The 13,752-nt window shown below is 46.1% G+C and overlaps 1 protein-coding gene across 13 annotated transcripts in view; it reads left to right on the forward strand.

Moving 5' to 3' along the window:
• The window catches only part of CAMTA1 (calmodulin binding transcription activator 1), a 223,662-nt gene that overhangs the window by 195,099 nt on the left and 14,811 nt on the right, over positions 1-13,752 (forward strand). For 8 of the 13 annotated variants that reach the window (XR_012051660.1, XM_030289466.4, XM_030289468.4 and 5 more), the window contains 11 exons: positions 1,573-1,712; positions 1,956-2,152; positions 2,477-2,555; positions 3,379-3,694; positions 4,060-4,583; positions 5,775-5,962; positions 6,325-6,571; positions 7,036-7,107; positions 8,121-8,141; positions 10,571-10,764; positions 10,954-11,028. Coding sequence is in view for 12 of the 13 variants with exons in the window: in XM_030289466.4 (XP_030145326.1) it covers positions 1,573-1,712; positions 1,956-2,152; positions 2,477-2,555; positions 3,379-3,694; positions 4,060-4,583; positions 5,775-5,962; positions 6,325-6,571; positions 7,036-7,107; positions 8,121-8,141; positions 10,571-10,764; positions 10,954-11,028 (2,053 nt within the window). In the remaining variant the exon portion in view is untranslated. The remainder of the gene's footprint in view (positions 1-1,572; positions 1,713-1,955; positions 2,153-2,476; positions 2,556-3,378; positions 3,695-4,059; positions 4,584-5,774; positions 5,963-6,324; positions 6,572-7,035; positions 7,108-8,120; positions 8,142-10,570; positions 10,765-10,953; positions 11,029-13,752) is intronic. The other 5 variants (XM_030289472.4, XM_041720426.2, XM_030289465.4 and 2 more) reach the window with 2 other exon arrangements.

Below are 13,752 nucleotides of genomic sequence, written 5' to 3' on the forward strand. Positions count from 1 at the left end.
CATGGGTGTTTGGTGATACAGCTGCCAGCCCTGCCCCAGGGGCTTTGCAGTTAACAGGACAAGTGAAGGATTAGTAAGGCGCTAATAATAAATCTTTTGGACTAGTGAGCTCACCTCTGACACGAAGTTAGATGGGAGGTGCTGGCCACAGTCCTTTGTCCCTGGCTCTTGAGCAGCCAGAGTGGGATGCTGAAGCTGGCCAGAAGGAGTGGAGCTCTTGCCTGCTGTCAGACCACAGCAGCCTTGTGGTGAGAAGGGGATGTCTCCAGCCAGTGGAGCCGAGCTGCCTTGTAGCAGTGGTCTGCAATATTGTCCTTAGTGCAGTACAGCAGAGATCCACATCGCTCCAATACCCTCTACTTAGAGCTGTGCCTCGGAGTGTAGCATATGAGTACTCCTACAGCCTTCCAGGGAGGGCTCTGCTCTTCTTGGAGAAGACTGACATGTTTAAAACTTCATCAGAGCTTGTCTATTTTGGTGCACATACTCGTTCTGCTGTCGCTGGGAGTGGTTCTGGGTTTATGAGTGTTCTGCACCACCACACCATCTCTATGGATGCATGAAACTGAGCAGTATGAGGGCTGTTTCTCCCTTACAGTTTAATACCTGTGCTATGCATGATATCAAGATTCATTAAATATTCCCTATCCACAAAAGAGTCCTGCCCAGCTTCACATGAGCTGTGTGAAACTTATCCCTTATGGGTCACAGGACAGAAGGAGATCTGCATTTGCAGCCATTCCCTCTGCACTGACTGGCCCTATCCAGAGAACCATTGCCTCAGTTGATCTCTATGGCATCAGGTTCAGCAATGATCTGTTAATCTGTCTGAACCTCCCTGCTCCACCCATTCAAGCCTTAGTAGCTGTAGGATAGTGACAAGGGAAAAACCAGTAACACAGCCCTGAGACTTCTGCAGGGACCAGAGGGCTCCAGGGTTGTGTGGCTTTCCAGAGTGGTGTTACAGGATTGTCAGTGCCCATACACCAAATTCTGGTAGTTCTGTTCCTGGTGCTTGGCTGAAACTATTTTCCAAGAAAGGGAGCCTGCCAGGGAAGGAGCAAGTGCCCCGTTAAATGCTCCTTTTCCTAAGCACAGAAGGAAGCAGAGGAGTCTTTTTCTTCCAGGTACCATTATTGCATGATTCCAGGATGCAAGCCAAGCTGAATTCAGGACTCTTTTAAAGTAGGGAGGTGACTCAAAAATGGCAGATGTGATCCTGCTCAGTGAATGGGTATATTTGCTTAGCGTTTGTGTTTTGAAAGACTTTGCTTTACCCCTAATATTGTGTGCATACAGCTGGACTCACAAGGAAAGGGATTTGTCATCTGCCTGCATTTTTCAGTTTTCTGTCCGTTTTCTATAAGGAGGTTCTCTGGAATTGCAGTCAAAGGGTGGCTGCAGGCAGTTGAAGAGCTAGGGTACTGCAGGGCAAGTGTGTGTGCATTTCCAAGCAGGCCAAATTTCCTCTATCACTTCCAGAATAGCTGTTTGTAACTTCCTGTAGTTGGCTGTCGAAACCTGAGCTTCCTTTCCATGGAAATGTCCTGATTCTGGCTTTTTCCAACCTAGATAACCAGTTCAGGATGTCCATATTGGAGCGACTTGAGCAGATGGAGAGGAGAATGGCTGAAATGACAGGCTCCCAGCAACACAAACAAGGAGTAGGAGGCGGGAGCAATGGGAATGGGAACAGTGGAACACAGGTGCAGGTATGAACCCTTCTGTGTCCAGTCACATCTTTATGCTTTCTTACCAGAGGTTTTTTGGGGCATGGGGTTTGGAAAGGGTTATAGTTTGTTCTAAATAACAGGTCTGGTTTGTGGGTGTCTAACAGCAGCTGGTTTTTGGTCACGTTTGCCACTGTCTCAGTACTTGCAGAAGTGGAAGGCTGCCTGTTCAGGGCAAGCTGCAGCTCCTCTCCATGGTTAACTGGGATGTGTGTGGTGTTTCAGTGCGTTTCTGGGACTGGGACCCTGGGCAGCTGCTTTGAGAGCCGCGTGGTGGTGGTGTGTGAGAAGATGATGAGCCGTGCGTGCTGGGCAAAGTCCAAACACTTGATCCACTCGAAGACTTTCCGGGGAATGACACTGCTCCATCTGGCTGCTGCCCAGGGCTATGCTACTCTCATCCAGACCCTCATCAAATGGCGGTAAGTCCCAGCCTGCAGGACTCTGGGCTGTCAGACTCTGCAGGAGCATGTATAAACTCTGCTCAGTCCACATTTCTGGTTGTCTTGTACAAGGAGCCAAGCCCCTGAACTTGTTCCCATGCCCTGATCTGATGGGACCTGTCTCTTGAGAGCGAGTCCAGTCACTGGATGTATCATGTTCTTCATGTCTGTGGTGGGGGCACTGTCTGTAGCAAATACATGTGTGGCCTTTTCTCTGTGGTACAGTGCTTGGATAAACCCGTGCTTAGACGATGATCCTGACATGGCTACAGAGCATCATTCCTTCTCTTGTTTCCCCTGCAGCACCAAACATGCAGACAGCATTGATCTGGAGCTGGAAGTTGACCCTTTGAATGTGGATCATTTCTCCTGCACTCCTCTGGTAAGAGCAGGGTCTGAAACTTCTGAGAGTCTGAGGGCACTTTGGGGAGTTATTTCTGATGTGTCATTTTCCTGAAGTGTTTCACTCTCTGGTGAGTAGATGTTCCTGTGTGTTCCTGCTCATACACGGTAAGATGTGGTTCCTGGCATTTTGTTGAGAGAAAACACACAGAACAAAACTTTGTTATTGAGAAACATAAGGAAAGGGGACAGGCAGATGGTTCTGGTTAGTGTTTTACACAGAATCTAGTCTCCACTATCATGGTGTGAAAAGGACTTTACATGCCTTTCATATTGTCCTCTGTGACTATTTAACTGTAGAGGTTGTAAAGGTACAAACTGTCTTGGTCACTGGAGACTTGAAATCATGACTGAGGACTTAGACAAGCAAAAAACCGAAACAGATGGAACCAGAACTGCCAGTTTGCAACTCATAGTATTGATTTTATTGCTCCCAACCTTTGGACCTGTCTGCATGTTTCTGACCTTGGAGATTCCTTTGTGTATGAAGCTGTTCTGTCTCTTCAGTGATGCCAATGTCACAAAAAAAAAACCCCAAATCAGAAGAAAACAAACTATCAGCTTTGTTTTTCAATTGGAGGTTTCTCTGTTGTAGGAGAGAATAGCATATATTCAGTCCCCTATGTTGAGTTGGGTTGGTTATGTTGGTTTGGGACATTTGTAAATGTAATCTGCTGGCCTTGAGCATGTCGTGCTTTTGTTTATCAGAAGAGTTTTTCCATGAGTTGGGGCCAGTCTCCACTGCATTAATAAGAAAGGGGAAGGCAGGTCTCCCAGTGGGTCAGTTACCTTTTCTTCTTTAGATGTGGGCATGTGCCCTGGGCCACATGGATGCAGCTGTCGTGCTGTACAAGTGGGACCGCAGAGCCATCTCCATTCCGGACTCCCTGGGCAGATTGCCACTGGCCATCGCTCGCTCTCGGGGCCACGTGAAGTTGGCAGAGTGCTTGGAGCAGCTACAGCGAGATGAGCAAACTCAGCTTGGGCAAAACCCCAGGATTCAGTGCCCCTCGAGCACAGACTCCAACACAGAGAGCTGGGTGTCCCAATGGCACAGCGAGCTTGTTGCCTCTCAGGAGCCTCAGAAGGGAGTCACAGTGATTTCCAGTACAAACACAGGTAAAGCATCCTGGAGGGCGTGCTCTGTTTACTCACATTTAACATGTGAAAATGTGGGGGCAATGAGCTCACCTGGGCAACAGGTTGCACCTGTAGGCTTGCTGTCCATGCTTAATTCTTTTCTTGTGCTACATACACTTGCACGAACATCAGGAAGAGGAGTGAGTGCCTGCTTTAGAGAGACTTGTGTATCTTAGGATAACTGAGGCAGTATCCTCCCTGGGTGGTTGTTACTCCATTTGCACATCCTCTCAGGTGTACATAGAGCACTGCATGAGCTTTGGCCTGAGGCAGAAGCTGTTGGTGTTCCTGTAGCAGTCACGAGTTGGATGTTTAGTTTTGACCATTGATCTGTTTGTTTACAGAGCTGAGGCGGCCAAGATCAGAACCTTCCAGCTATTACAGTAGTGAGACTCAGAAAGATTACCCTGCACCCAAAAAGCATAAGCTGAGCCCTGAGTATTTTCAAGCCCGGCAAGAGAAGCTGCTTTCCACTGCACTGAGCCTGGAACAGCCAAGCATTAGGAAGCAGAACTCCAGCTCCAAGCAATCCTCCACTGAGACAATCAGCCCCAGTGAAGGGCTGAGGGACTATGGCCGGGAGCTCTCCCAGCACATCCCAGAAGTTACTGGGTACCGGGGCTCTGGCAGCCAAGCAGGCATCAAATGGAACCCAAAAGACATTTATATTGGTGTGTCTGCAGTGCAGGTGGCAGGGAGCCAGAAGGGCACTGCCCTGGGGAAGGAGGCTGTGGCCCATCGGCTCCGCCAGCGGGAGCAGATGAATGTGTTGATGATGGCCGACAGGGAGATGGTGGATGCAGAACTCTTGTCCTACAGGGACAGCGCAGGGGATGAGGACTGTTTACACCACATGGATGAGCTGCAGGTAAACACACCCACAGCACCGAGATCAGCAGCCTCACAGAGCACAGAGGCTGCACAGAGGATCCTGGTCATGAGAAATTCCCCTGGAGGCCTCTAGAGACTGAATTATGCTTTGAGGAAGGAAGTGGTCACACAGTCAATGTGTGACCACACATTGGTCATTTTCTTCCAATTCCAATGCAGACATAAAGACTAATGGTTAGCATTTAGGGTTGTACACTTCAACAGCGTACAGAATGCACAAAATTGTTTGCAGTTGTGCAAGGAAAAAGGAAAAAGCAGAGCCTGATCACAGCAGTGCATGTGACTCAGGTGGCCTAATAGTCCTGTGGGAACTAGGCAGCAGCCCCTACAAGGACAAGATGGGAGAGAGGTAGTGCTGTGGTTGCAGGCCAGGCCTCTGCACTTCAGAGGATAGGAGGTAGGAAAGAGTGGAGAATGGAAAAGACAGTGGGTTTGGGGAAGGAAAAATCCCACTATGTATGGAATAGAGGAAATAAAAATGTAACAGAAGCAGGAGAGACATATGAGAAGTACTCACTCTGAGAAAGATACTGTGGTTGTCTGAGTAAATGGGTAATGGGAGTACAGCCTTACCTGTTCTGCCTTCGCATCTCTGAATGTTCTTCTCTGGCTGGTGTAACACCAGTGAAGCAGAGCACTGCAAAACAAGAAGAGCTTTCTGTTCCCTGAGTTGAAAATTCCTGTTCTGTTCCATGAGTTGAAAATTCCTGTGAAACTTGCTGAGCTGAGGGATGGCATTCAGAAGGATTCCTGACAATGTTTTGTCACAAGATTTTTTCCTTCTCTTGATGTGCCTTTATTGTCCTGTTGTGTTCTACTGCACATCTCAGCAAAAGAGTGGCAAAGTCACTTTTCCTTTGGAAATAACAGACTAGTGACAGCTATAGAGGGAGGGCCCAGAGACCTTTCTCCAGATCTCTTGGGCTCTGCATAAAGGGAAAAAAGAGATCCAGGGAATATGAAACCCTGCAGTGCTTGGTCTGAAGAGTCAGAAAATCAAATGAGCACTGGTTAATAAATTTCTCTTCACTGCTGAAACAAACAGTAGACTCCAGCTTACACAGGTTTGGGCAAAATGGGGAATTCTTTCTAAAGCTGGGCTATAACATGGAAGCACAAGGCACCTTCTTCCAGGCAGCTAAAGTTTGCTGTTCTTTCCCCTTGACAGGTGAACATGATGACACTTGCAGAGCACATTATTGAAGCTACGCCTGACAGGATCAAGCGAGAGAATTTTGTGCCAATGGAGTCGCTGCTGGTGGAGAGGACAGACAGTGCTGCCATGAGCACCACCATGAGCTGGCTGGCCAGTTACCTTGCTGATGTCGATCACTTGCCCAGTGCTGCACAGATCAGGTCAGTGAGAACTGTGAGGTTGCTCTGGGTTTTGGTGTGGTGTGAGTGCTGGGCTGCATGTTCTGACTCTTCAGCCTGCAGTTCTCAGTGAGACTCAGTTCTGGTCTTGCTGGTCCAGGCACACTCTTGTGCTCAGATGTATTGTTGCCAGCACACCTACAAATTAATGGAATGTGGTTTTCACTCCAGCACCATATCTGTGCTGTGCAGGACAGGCAGGCTCAGGGATGTGGGATGTTGCTTGGAGAGAGGGACAGGAGCATCAGCTTCTGTCTTGAACTCAGAAATGTTGTCGTCTTTATCTGTGATACCAGCCCAAGTGCTTTGTAAGCCAATAATTCCTACTGTGATTGGTATTTCAGAAGTCTGTATAGTGAACCCCTGACCCCTTCTTCGAACACCAGCTTGAGCCCTGCAGGCTCACCAATCAGTGAAATAGCTTTTGAGAAACCCAGCCTTCCCTCGGCAGCAGACTGGTCTGAATTTCTGAGTGCATCCACCAGCGAGAAGGTAGAAAATGAGTTTGCACAGTTAACTCTGTCTGATCATGAGCAGAGAGAACTCTATGAAGCTGCCAAACTCGTCCAGACAGTATTCAGGAAATACAAGGTATGTGGCCCAGATGCCCAGTGTCTTCCTTGATTGGGTGCGTGAGAGAGAGTATAATTTGCTACAAACCAAAATGTGGGTAGTATCCACTCCAGGGACAAAAATGCCGTTTGTATCATAACCTTTTCAATGATTGTGACATTTGTTTGTTGATGTTTGCCCAACAAGTACTGTATAGGAAGTGCATGCCATGCCATGCTGTGGCAGAGCAGCACTCACAAAGCACATCCTCAGAAGGTACCCCAGAGGTTCTGCTTAGTTGCCCATTTGGTGTAAAGATGCATTTTGAAGGCTTGTTCATTATGTGAGTTGACAGCAGAGGCATCTCCAGGAAATGCCTAGGCCTGGGTTGGACCAGGCAGCATTGACAGGAGAGGTTTGCCCTGCAGCAGCTGAGAGCCAGAGCACGTGTCCTGGGTTTTGGTCCACTCTCACTGATGCTGCTCCTTCCTTTGTCCACACAGGGTCGTCCTCTCCGGGAACAGCAGGAGGTGGCCGCTGCTGTTATTCAGCGTTGCTACCGAAAGTACAAACAGGTAATCAAAAAAATGAAATTTTATGAAGCACATGTAAGTGCCATGAATGCACCCTGTTGTAGTGGGCATTGTCCTGCTGTTCCTCTCCTGTGCTTTTCAGCGTGCAGTAAGAAAGTACCTTGCTCAGGCAAAATTGAAAAGGGGAGAAGATTTGTGTTCTGAATCTTAGTTTTGGAGGGAATCCTTGAAATTTGTTTGTGATTATGCCTGTGGTTTTGCTCTGAGGTGGAGGGCTGTGATGTATTCCATATTGGCCTTTATGCATGCTACAGCCTAAGGAGACTGTTCTCTGACTAGTTGCTTGCCAAATTTCATTGTGAAATTGAAGTTGGTTTTGCATCTGATAAAGGTGAAGATGAAAAATAGGTTGTTTTATTTTCCATATACCAAACTTTTAAACTATGGGAAGTCACATGTTGTAGGTTGATGCAAGTTTTTCCAGGACTGAGACTGTTCTCCAGACTCTGGTTGGAGACATGTTTTCAGGCTGAGTTCTCAACCCCAGAAAAAGAAGATACCTTTCCTTTTTGGTTTTTGGTTAGGTTTTTTGTTTTTTTGGTGATTGTTGTTTGTTTGGTTTGGGTTTTTTGGTTTTGTTTCATTTTGGGGTTTTTTGTTTGGTTTTGGTTTGTTTTTGGTGAGGACTAGAGCCCACATCCTTCTTCACACTTTACTCTGCTAGACACAGTTTGTCTAATGCCTGGCAGCATGGTAACAGAAAGTGAGGCAAGGCACCTGTGCTTTTTTACAACTCTCAAAAACATTAATTTGGGAAGTCTTTCTAGTGTTAGGTGACTGCATTGTGGTTCACATCCAACCCATCACATGGCTTTCATTCTGGATGCTTCCTGTAGTAGAGAAGCTTAATTCCATTCAAAAACTGCTTGACAAATTGCTTTGTCTTGGATCCTGGAATTGCTTCTTTCTGAAAGAAGATTGTTTGGGTCTTTTTGTTTTGCATTCTTTATTTGCAGAACTAACATTAACTGTGTATTTTTCTGTTTCTCCCCAAGCTTACTTGGATAGCCTTGAAGGTAATACATATACAAACACTATTTTGGAAACAGTTCCCTATGGGTCACTAACTTTCACAGTCAGTATAAACAAGAAGAACCTGGCATTTTGGAGAAACATTTTAATAGTATCCACTAATAAATGCTTGTGGTTAAGGAATCAGTGACAAACCAGACTTTCTGGGAGTTGTGTAGGGACTGCTGTGCCACAGTTGCATCAGCTCCCACGAGCAGGGATGGGCTGAGCTGCTGGGAGGGTTTTGCAGCCAGTTTCCAGAGGACAGGCTTTCCTTTAGTGCTCCTGATCACCTCTCACTTTGTGACCTTTGCCTTGGCATTTGGGGAGCACAGAACATTTTTCCCACCTGTCAGCCCGTGTCCTCCACATTCTACTTGCCTGCTGAAGTGTTTTGACCATTCATCTTTGAAATACCTGTGTGCTGAATTCCTAAGACCAACATCTCAGTATGCTGCTGCTCATGCTGGAGGCACAACTGTTGGTGCCACTCTTAAAACTGTTCACAGTCAATAATTCTCTGCTGTAAAGATGGGTTTCCCAGCTGTGCAACATGTTGATCTCATCAGATTCTAGAATCAAATGAGCTTTTCTCAGGGCTACCAGGAGGCAAGGTGTGTTTTTCCTGGAGAGATTGTGTCCTTGGGGTGATATTCCATCCACAGCTTCCCCCTGCCCTGTGGTTTTGTGTCAGACTGAGAACTGTTTGTCACCACAAGTGGGCTGAGCTCTGGGACACTGAGCTCACCAAGGCTTTCCTCTTTGGGGAGGAGTTTAGGAGACATCTCCACTGATCCCCTTTCCAGAAAGAAAAAGGGAACAAGAGGAGGACAGGACGCAGCTACTTGGGTCTTAGAGTTGCATGCAGACATAGTGGGGTCTGGTCTGTGCAGTGACTGCTAATTTCTCTTGTGCCTCATTCCTCTGGTCTGTTACTGCACTGATCAGCAAAGGTTTGTGACTGGATTGGAACAGTCACAGCTCATGGCATGGTTTTGTATTTGAACCCTTCTGTTCAGGGGTTTGTAACTCAGCCACAGAAGTCCCATCTGGGCTAAAACTTGGAAGGAAAACCATTACTAGCCCATGAGTGGACTTATTTAAAACAGCGAATTTAAAATCACAATCTGATCCATTAATTAAAAAATGTTAAAAAAGAAGAAAACAAAACAAAACAATAATGGCAAAATATGACTGCTCCTAATGACTGCTTCAATTCCAAAAAGTGAAATTTGGTAAATGGTGCTCTGTGATGATATTGGAGGATTTTTTTGCTTTGGGATTATGTTGGGAGGGTTGTTTGTTTCCTTTTGGGGTTTTTGTTCCCAGTAGAATGGAAAATACTGAGAAATGTTAGGACATGACCCTGTACAGGGCAGTAGCTGCTACTCGTCTGTCTGATAAAGTGAGCAGAAGTCAAAGATGATAAAATATCCATGAAGAATAGACACATCAGTTTTGAAATTATTAAACCTATTAAAACTTACCAAAATAAGATCAGCAAACAATGAAAACCTCTGTTATAGTAGTATGTGCAACTTCTACACATTATTCTACATTTCCATCTCAGAAAGGACTTAAAAATATGCATGAATGCACAGGGTTTCTGTTAAGTGATCATCACCTTGCATGCTGTCAGAGGAAAAGGATGTGGAATAAAGATATTATTTTTAAGAGTTTGTACCTGCTTTACTGGGAATCACATGGCTAGAAATAATACAGTGCTAGATGGAATTTGGGAAGTGTGTGACTGCTCATGCAAATTTGTGAGTTCATTGGATGCTTGTTACAGATTTCTAATGAGATTTAGTTTTGCCTGTGTCTTAGGCTCAGTATTAGACTTATAACTGTTGTGGTTTGGGGGGTTTGTTGGGGTTATTTGTTTTTTTAGAAAGATGGGGAGAGACATTTGTTGCAATGGGACAAGGGGTAATGGTTTCAAACTAAAAAAGGGTAGATTCAGATTAGATAAAAGGAAGAAAGTTTTTATACTGCGGCTGGTGAGTCACTGGCACAGGTTGCCCAGAGATGTGGCAGATACCCTGCCCCTGGAAACATTCAGGAGCAGGCTGGATGGGGCTCTGAGCAGCCTGATCTCCTTGAAGATGTCCCTGTCCATGTTGGGGGAGCTGGACCAGATAACCTTAAAAGATTCCTCCCAGTGCAAACTATTCTATGATTCTATTAATCCAGTCAAACTGTTCCACAGGCAGAAAAACAGATAGTTGTTTCCTTGATGCAGACCAAGTTCTGCCCCTGATCTTAGCATTGTTCGAGTTTGCTGTAACCATTTTCTTACACCATTCCCAGTCAGGGAATAGCTACTTCATTTACTTCTCATCACATCTTAGCGGCTCACGAGTCTTTCACCGTAGGAACCTGCTTCTCACTGGTCCTACTGGGATGCCTCAGCTTCTCTTTGTTTCTGTTGTAGTATGCACTTTATAAAAAGATGACGCAAGCTGCCATTCTTATCCAGAGCAAATTCCGAAGTTACTATGAGCAGAAAAAATTCCAGCAGAGCCGACGAGCCGCGATGCTGATCCAGCAGTACTATCGCAGCTACAAGGAGTGTGGCAAGAGGAGGCAGAACCGCCGGGCAGCCACCATCGTACAGCAGAAACTCAGGTGAGCCCCGGGCTATTGATGCTGCTGGGATCTTTATAAATTGTTTTTATGCTTTTCAAGGCTGTGCTGTGCTTCACAGACAAAGGCCAGTGGGAAAAGGACTGTGGTTCATAGGATAATTATTCTTGCATTTAGTAGTATTCTCCCCAGTTTTGCCTACACTTCAGTGTTGGGGTTTTTTGTGTTTAGAAGCAGTCTGCTTACCAAGAAGCAGGATCAAGCTGCTCGCAAGATTATGCGGTTTTTACGACGCTGCCGCCACAGGTATGACACTATCTTTTGGTATCTGCCCTTCCCTAGATCAATGTGACAACATCCAGGTGTGTCTGCAATGAGTGCAATGTAGATATGACAGAACCAGCTCACTACAGATCTGTTAATCAAATAACAAAGCTGAGCTGTTTCTCCAAGATGCGCTGTCGAAAATGAAATCTTTAACTTAGGACTGTTGCTGAAAGAGAATTGTATACATTGCTTATAATGTAAAACAGCCCAGGTTGTTTGACTTTAAAAGCTGGACTTGAGGAAGTCTAAAAACAAACCTTTGTTAAATCATAGGTACAGCTTCTGAGTGCTGTCCACAACATTCATGGTATGTAGGAAAGTGGAAAAAGTGATGACATCTGGTGTGTGCTGGAAATGCCTTTGGTCAGAGAATAATTTGGTTGGCTCTCCTCAAGTGTGTGTTCTCTTCAGTGTGGGTAGGTGGGATGTGGCAGAGGAGCAGCACAGGTTAGTTCACGTCAGCCACTCTGCAGACATGAAGATGAACCAGCGTGGGAGCAGCACAGGCTTGCCAGAGTGCTTCCCCATGGCAGCCAGCACTGCCGTACCAACAGCGTGTTTGCTGTGGCTTGTAGCTGAAAGGATCCCCTATATGATCAAGTTGCAAACTGGGACTTTGCCCAGACAGTGGTGAATCCTGATGTTTCTGACTCTGCCCCCTCCATTCTCACTACCCATGCATTTCATCCACTCAGGAGCTGGTCACACCTGATGCATTTTGAAGCATGTTTAGTTCAGTCCAGTGACATTTAACAAGGAGAGCTCTTAGAGGCATGTGATAGACTCCTGATTTTAGAAACAGACTCAGTCCTTATTGCAGGATTTCAAAGCTTCACTTTGCAGGAGGTCAGTGTGGCTCATGCTGTGAAAGTACATCTTACCTGCAGGTTCAGTGGGAAGTTACATGTGTGGACAAGAAAGAGGGCTTTGTTGTTCCCAGGCTGCTTCCAAGTGCTCTTGAAACAGCCACAGTCATTGATGAAGAAGCACAAGTGACTTCCCTCTTTCAGCAAGGCATATGGAAGAGACCAAAGTGGTTGTTTTGTTGTGTTTGCTGTGCAGCATGTCCTGAAGGGTCAGAACTTCTGTATCCTCTCAGATCTGCTTGAGATCCAGGCAGTCCCTGGGGGAACCACGTGCCAAGTTTCCATCCATGGGGCCTCTCTGAGCCTGAGAGGCTCTTAGAGCCAGCTCAGACACAGGCCCAGGGAATGCCTCTGGTTGCCTGTGTCCCTGGGGTTCCCACCAACACCCAGGATGTACCATGCACGCCAAACAGGGCTCAAGACTCCAGCTGTTGAGTAACACAGACTCTACAGAGCTTAGATTGCCCATGATTCCAACAGTTCTTGACTTCAGCTTGTTGCCTCCCTCTTTCTCAGTGTCTCCTCTTCCCTTTGTAGAGAGACCTTGCTCATCTGCACCACTGAAGTTTGCAGGTCAGACCCAGAGTCAGTCTCCTCTCTCCAGCACCACAATCACTGCTCTGGGCATCCCTGCAGCGGAGATTTAACTCTTGGGGAGGTCCAGACAGAAATTCAGCAGCAGGGGGGATTCTCTGTCATTAGGCTCTCTCTGGCTCACATCCCACTGTGCAGTGCTGGAACTTCTGCAGCAGTGCAGTCCTGTCCCTTGTCCACGGGCAGTTTGTTACTGGTTGTGCTTGCTCTGGAATTCAGTCATGGTTCTTGGCTAGGATGAAACAAAAGGAAAAAGTGACTTGCCTCCACTGAAGTTGTGAACCATGTTTCAAAACTGCCTTGTTTTACATTCTAAAATAGAAATGATCACAGGGCTATGGTTGCATATTTTCTCCAAGCAACTCTCATAAGAGTTTAAAATTGCATTAATGTAACTATTATTAGTAATTGACAAATTTGAACAGGAGCACTGTGGCATTGGTAGATACTAAAAGTGAAAGCAAGACTTACCAAAATAACAAAACCAGCATTCAGAATCTACTTGAAAAATACATAAATTTAGCAGATTCATAGAACTTAGAAAGGTGACAGCTTTGAGTCTCATTCCCCATTTTCCTCCTGCTTGCTAAAAAAGTTCTAGCACGCAGAAAGGCATTTTCCAACAGTGTACACTTCATGCTCTGTACACTGGGCTGCATCTGTGTTCCTTTAGTGTCTCACAGACCCTTGGGCTCCTGTGGCTGCTGGAACCACACAGGGATCTGGTGCCTCTGCTCTCTGCAGTCAGTGACAAACACCATGCAAATCAGGTTCTTAGAGCTTTATTACCACACAGGATTTTGAAGACAACTTAGAAGCCTTTTGCTTGTGTAAACAACTGTAAAGGAAAATATAATCCTGGAAATTACGCTGATCATCTACTCCATAGAACAGAGCTTCACTTGCTCCAGCATCTCAGCTGACTCAGAATGACTTGTTTGTTTCTTTGCTTCCTGTCCTGAGGGGCAGATCCCTGCACTTACCCTGGCACAGCCATATCCTGGCAAGAGCACCTGCCTCCATTCCTTCCCAAACCTGGCTCTGCAACCCTCTCTCTTAGCTGCCTTGTGCTGCAGGCACACTGGGGTACCAGGTGGAATTGCTTCCTTCTCACCTGCTCTTCCTCAAGCTTTCTAATATTTTTTTTTTGTGTCTCAATAAGAACATTGTTCATCTCTGCTTGAGTTTTCTTGCTTACCTCTTCCTAAGGGTAGAGCAATAAAGGATGCTAAGTAAGTTTCAG

This window comes from Taeniopygia guttata, chromosome 21 (assembly GCF_048771995.1).
Source record: "Taeniopygia guttata chromosome 21, bTaeGut7.mat, whole genome shotgun sequence".
Lineage (NCBI taxonomy): Eukaryota > Metazoa > Chordata > Aves > Passeriformes > Estrildidae > Taeniopygia > Taeniopygia guttata.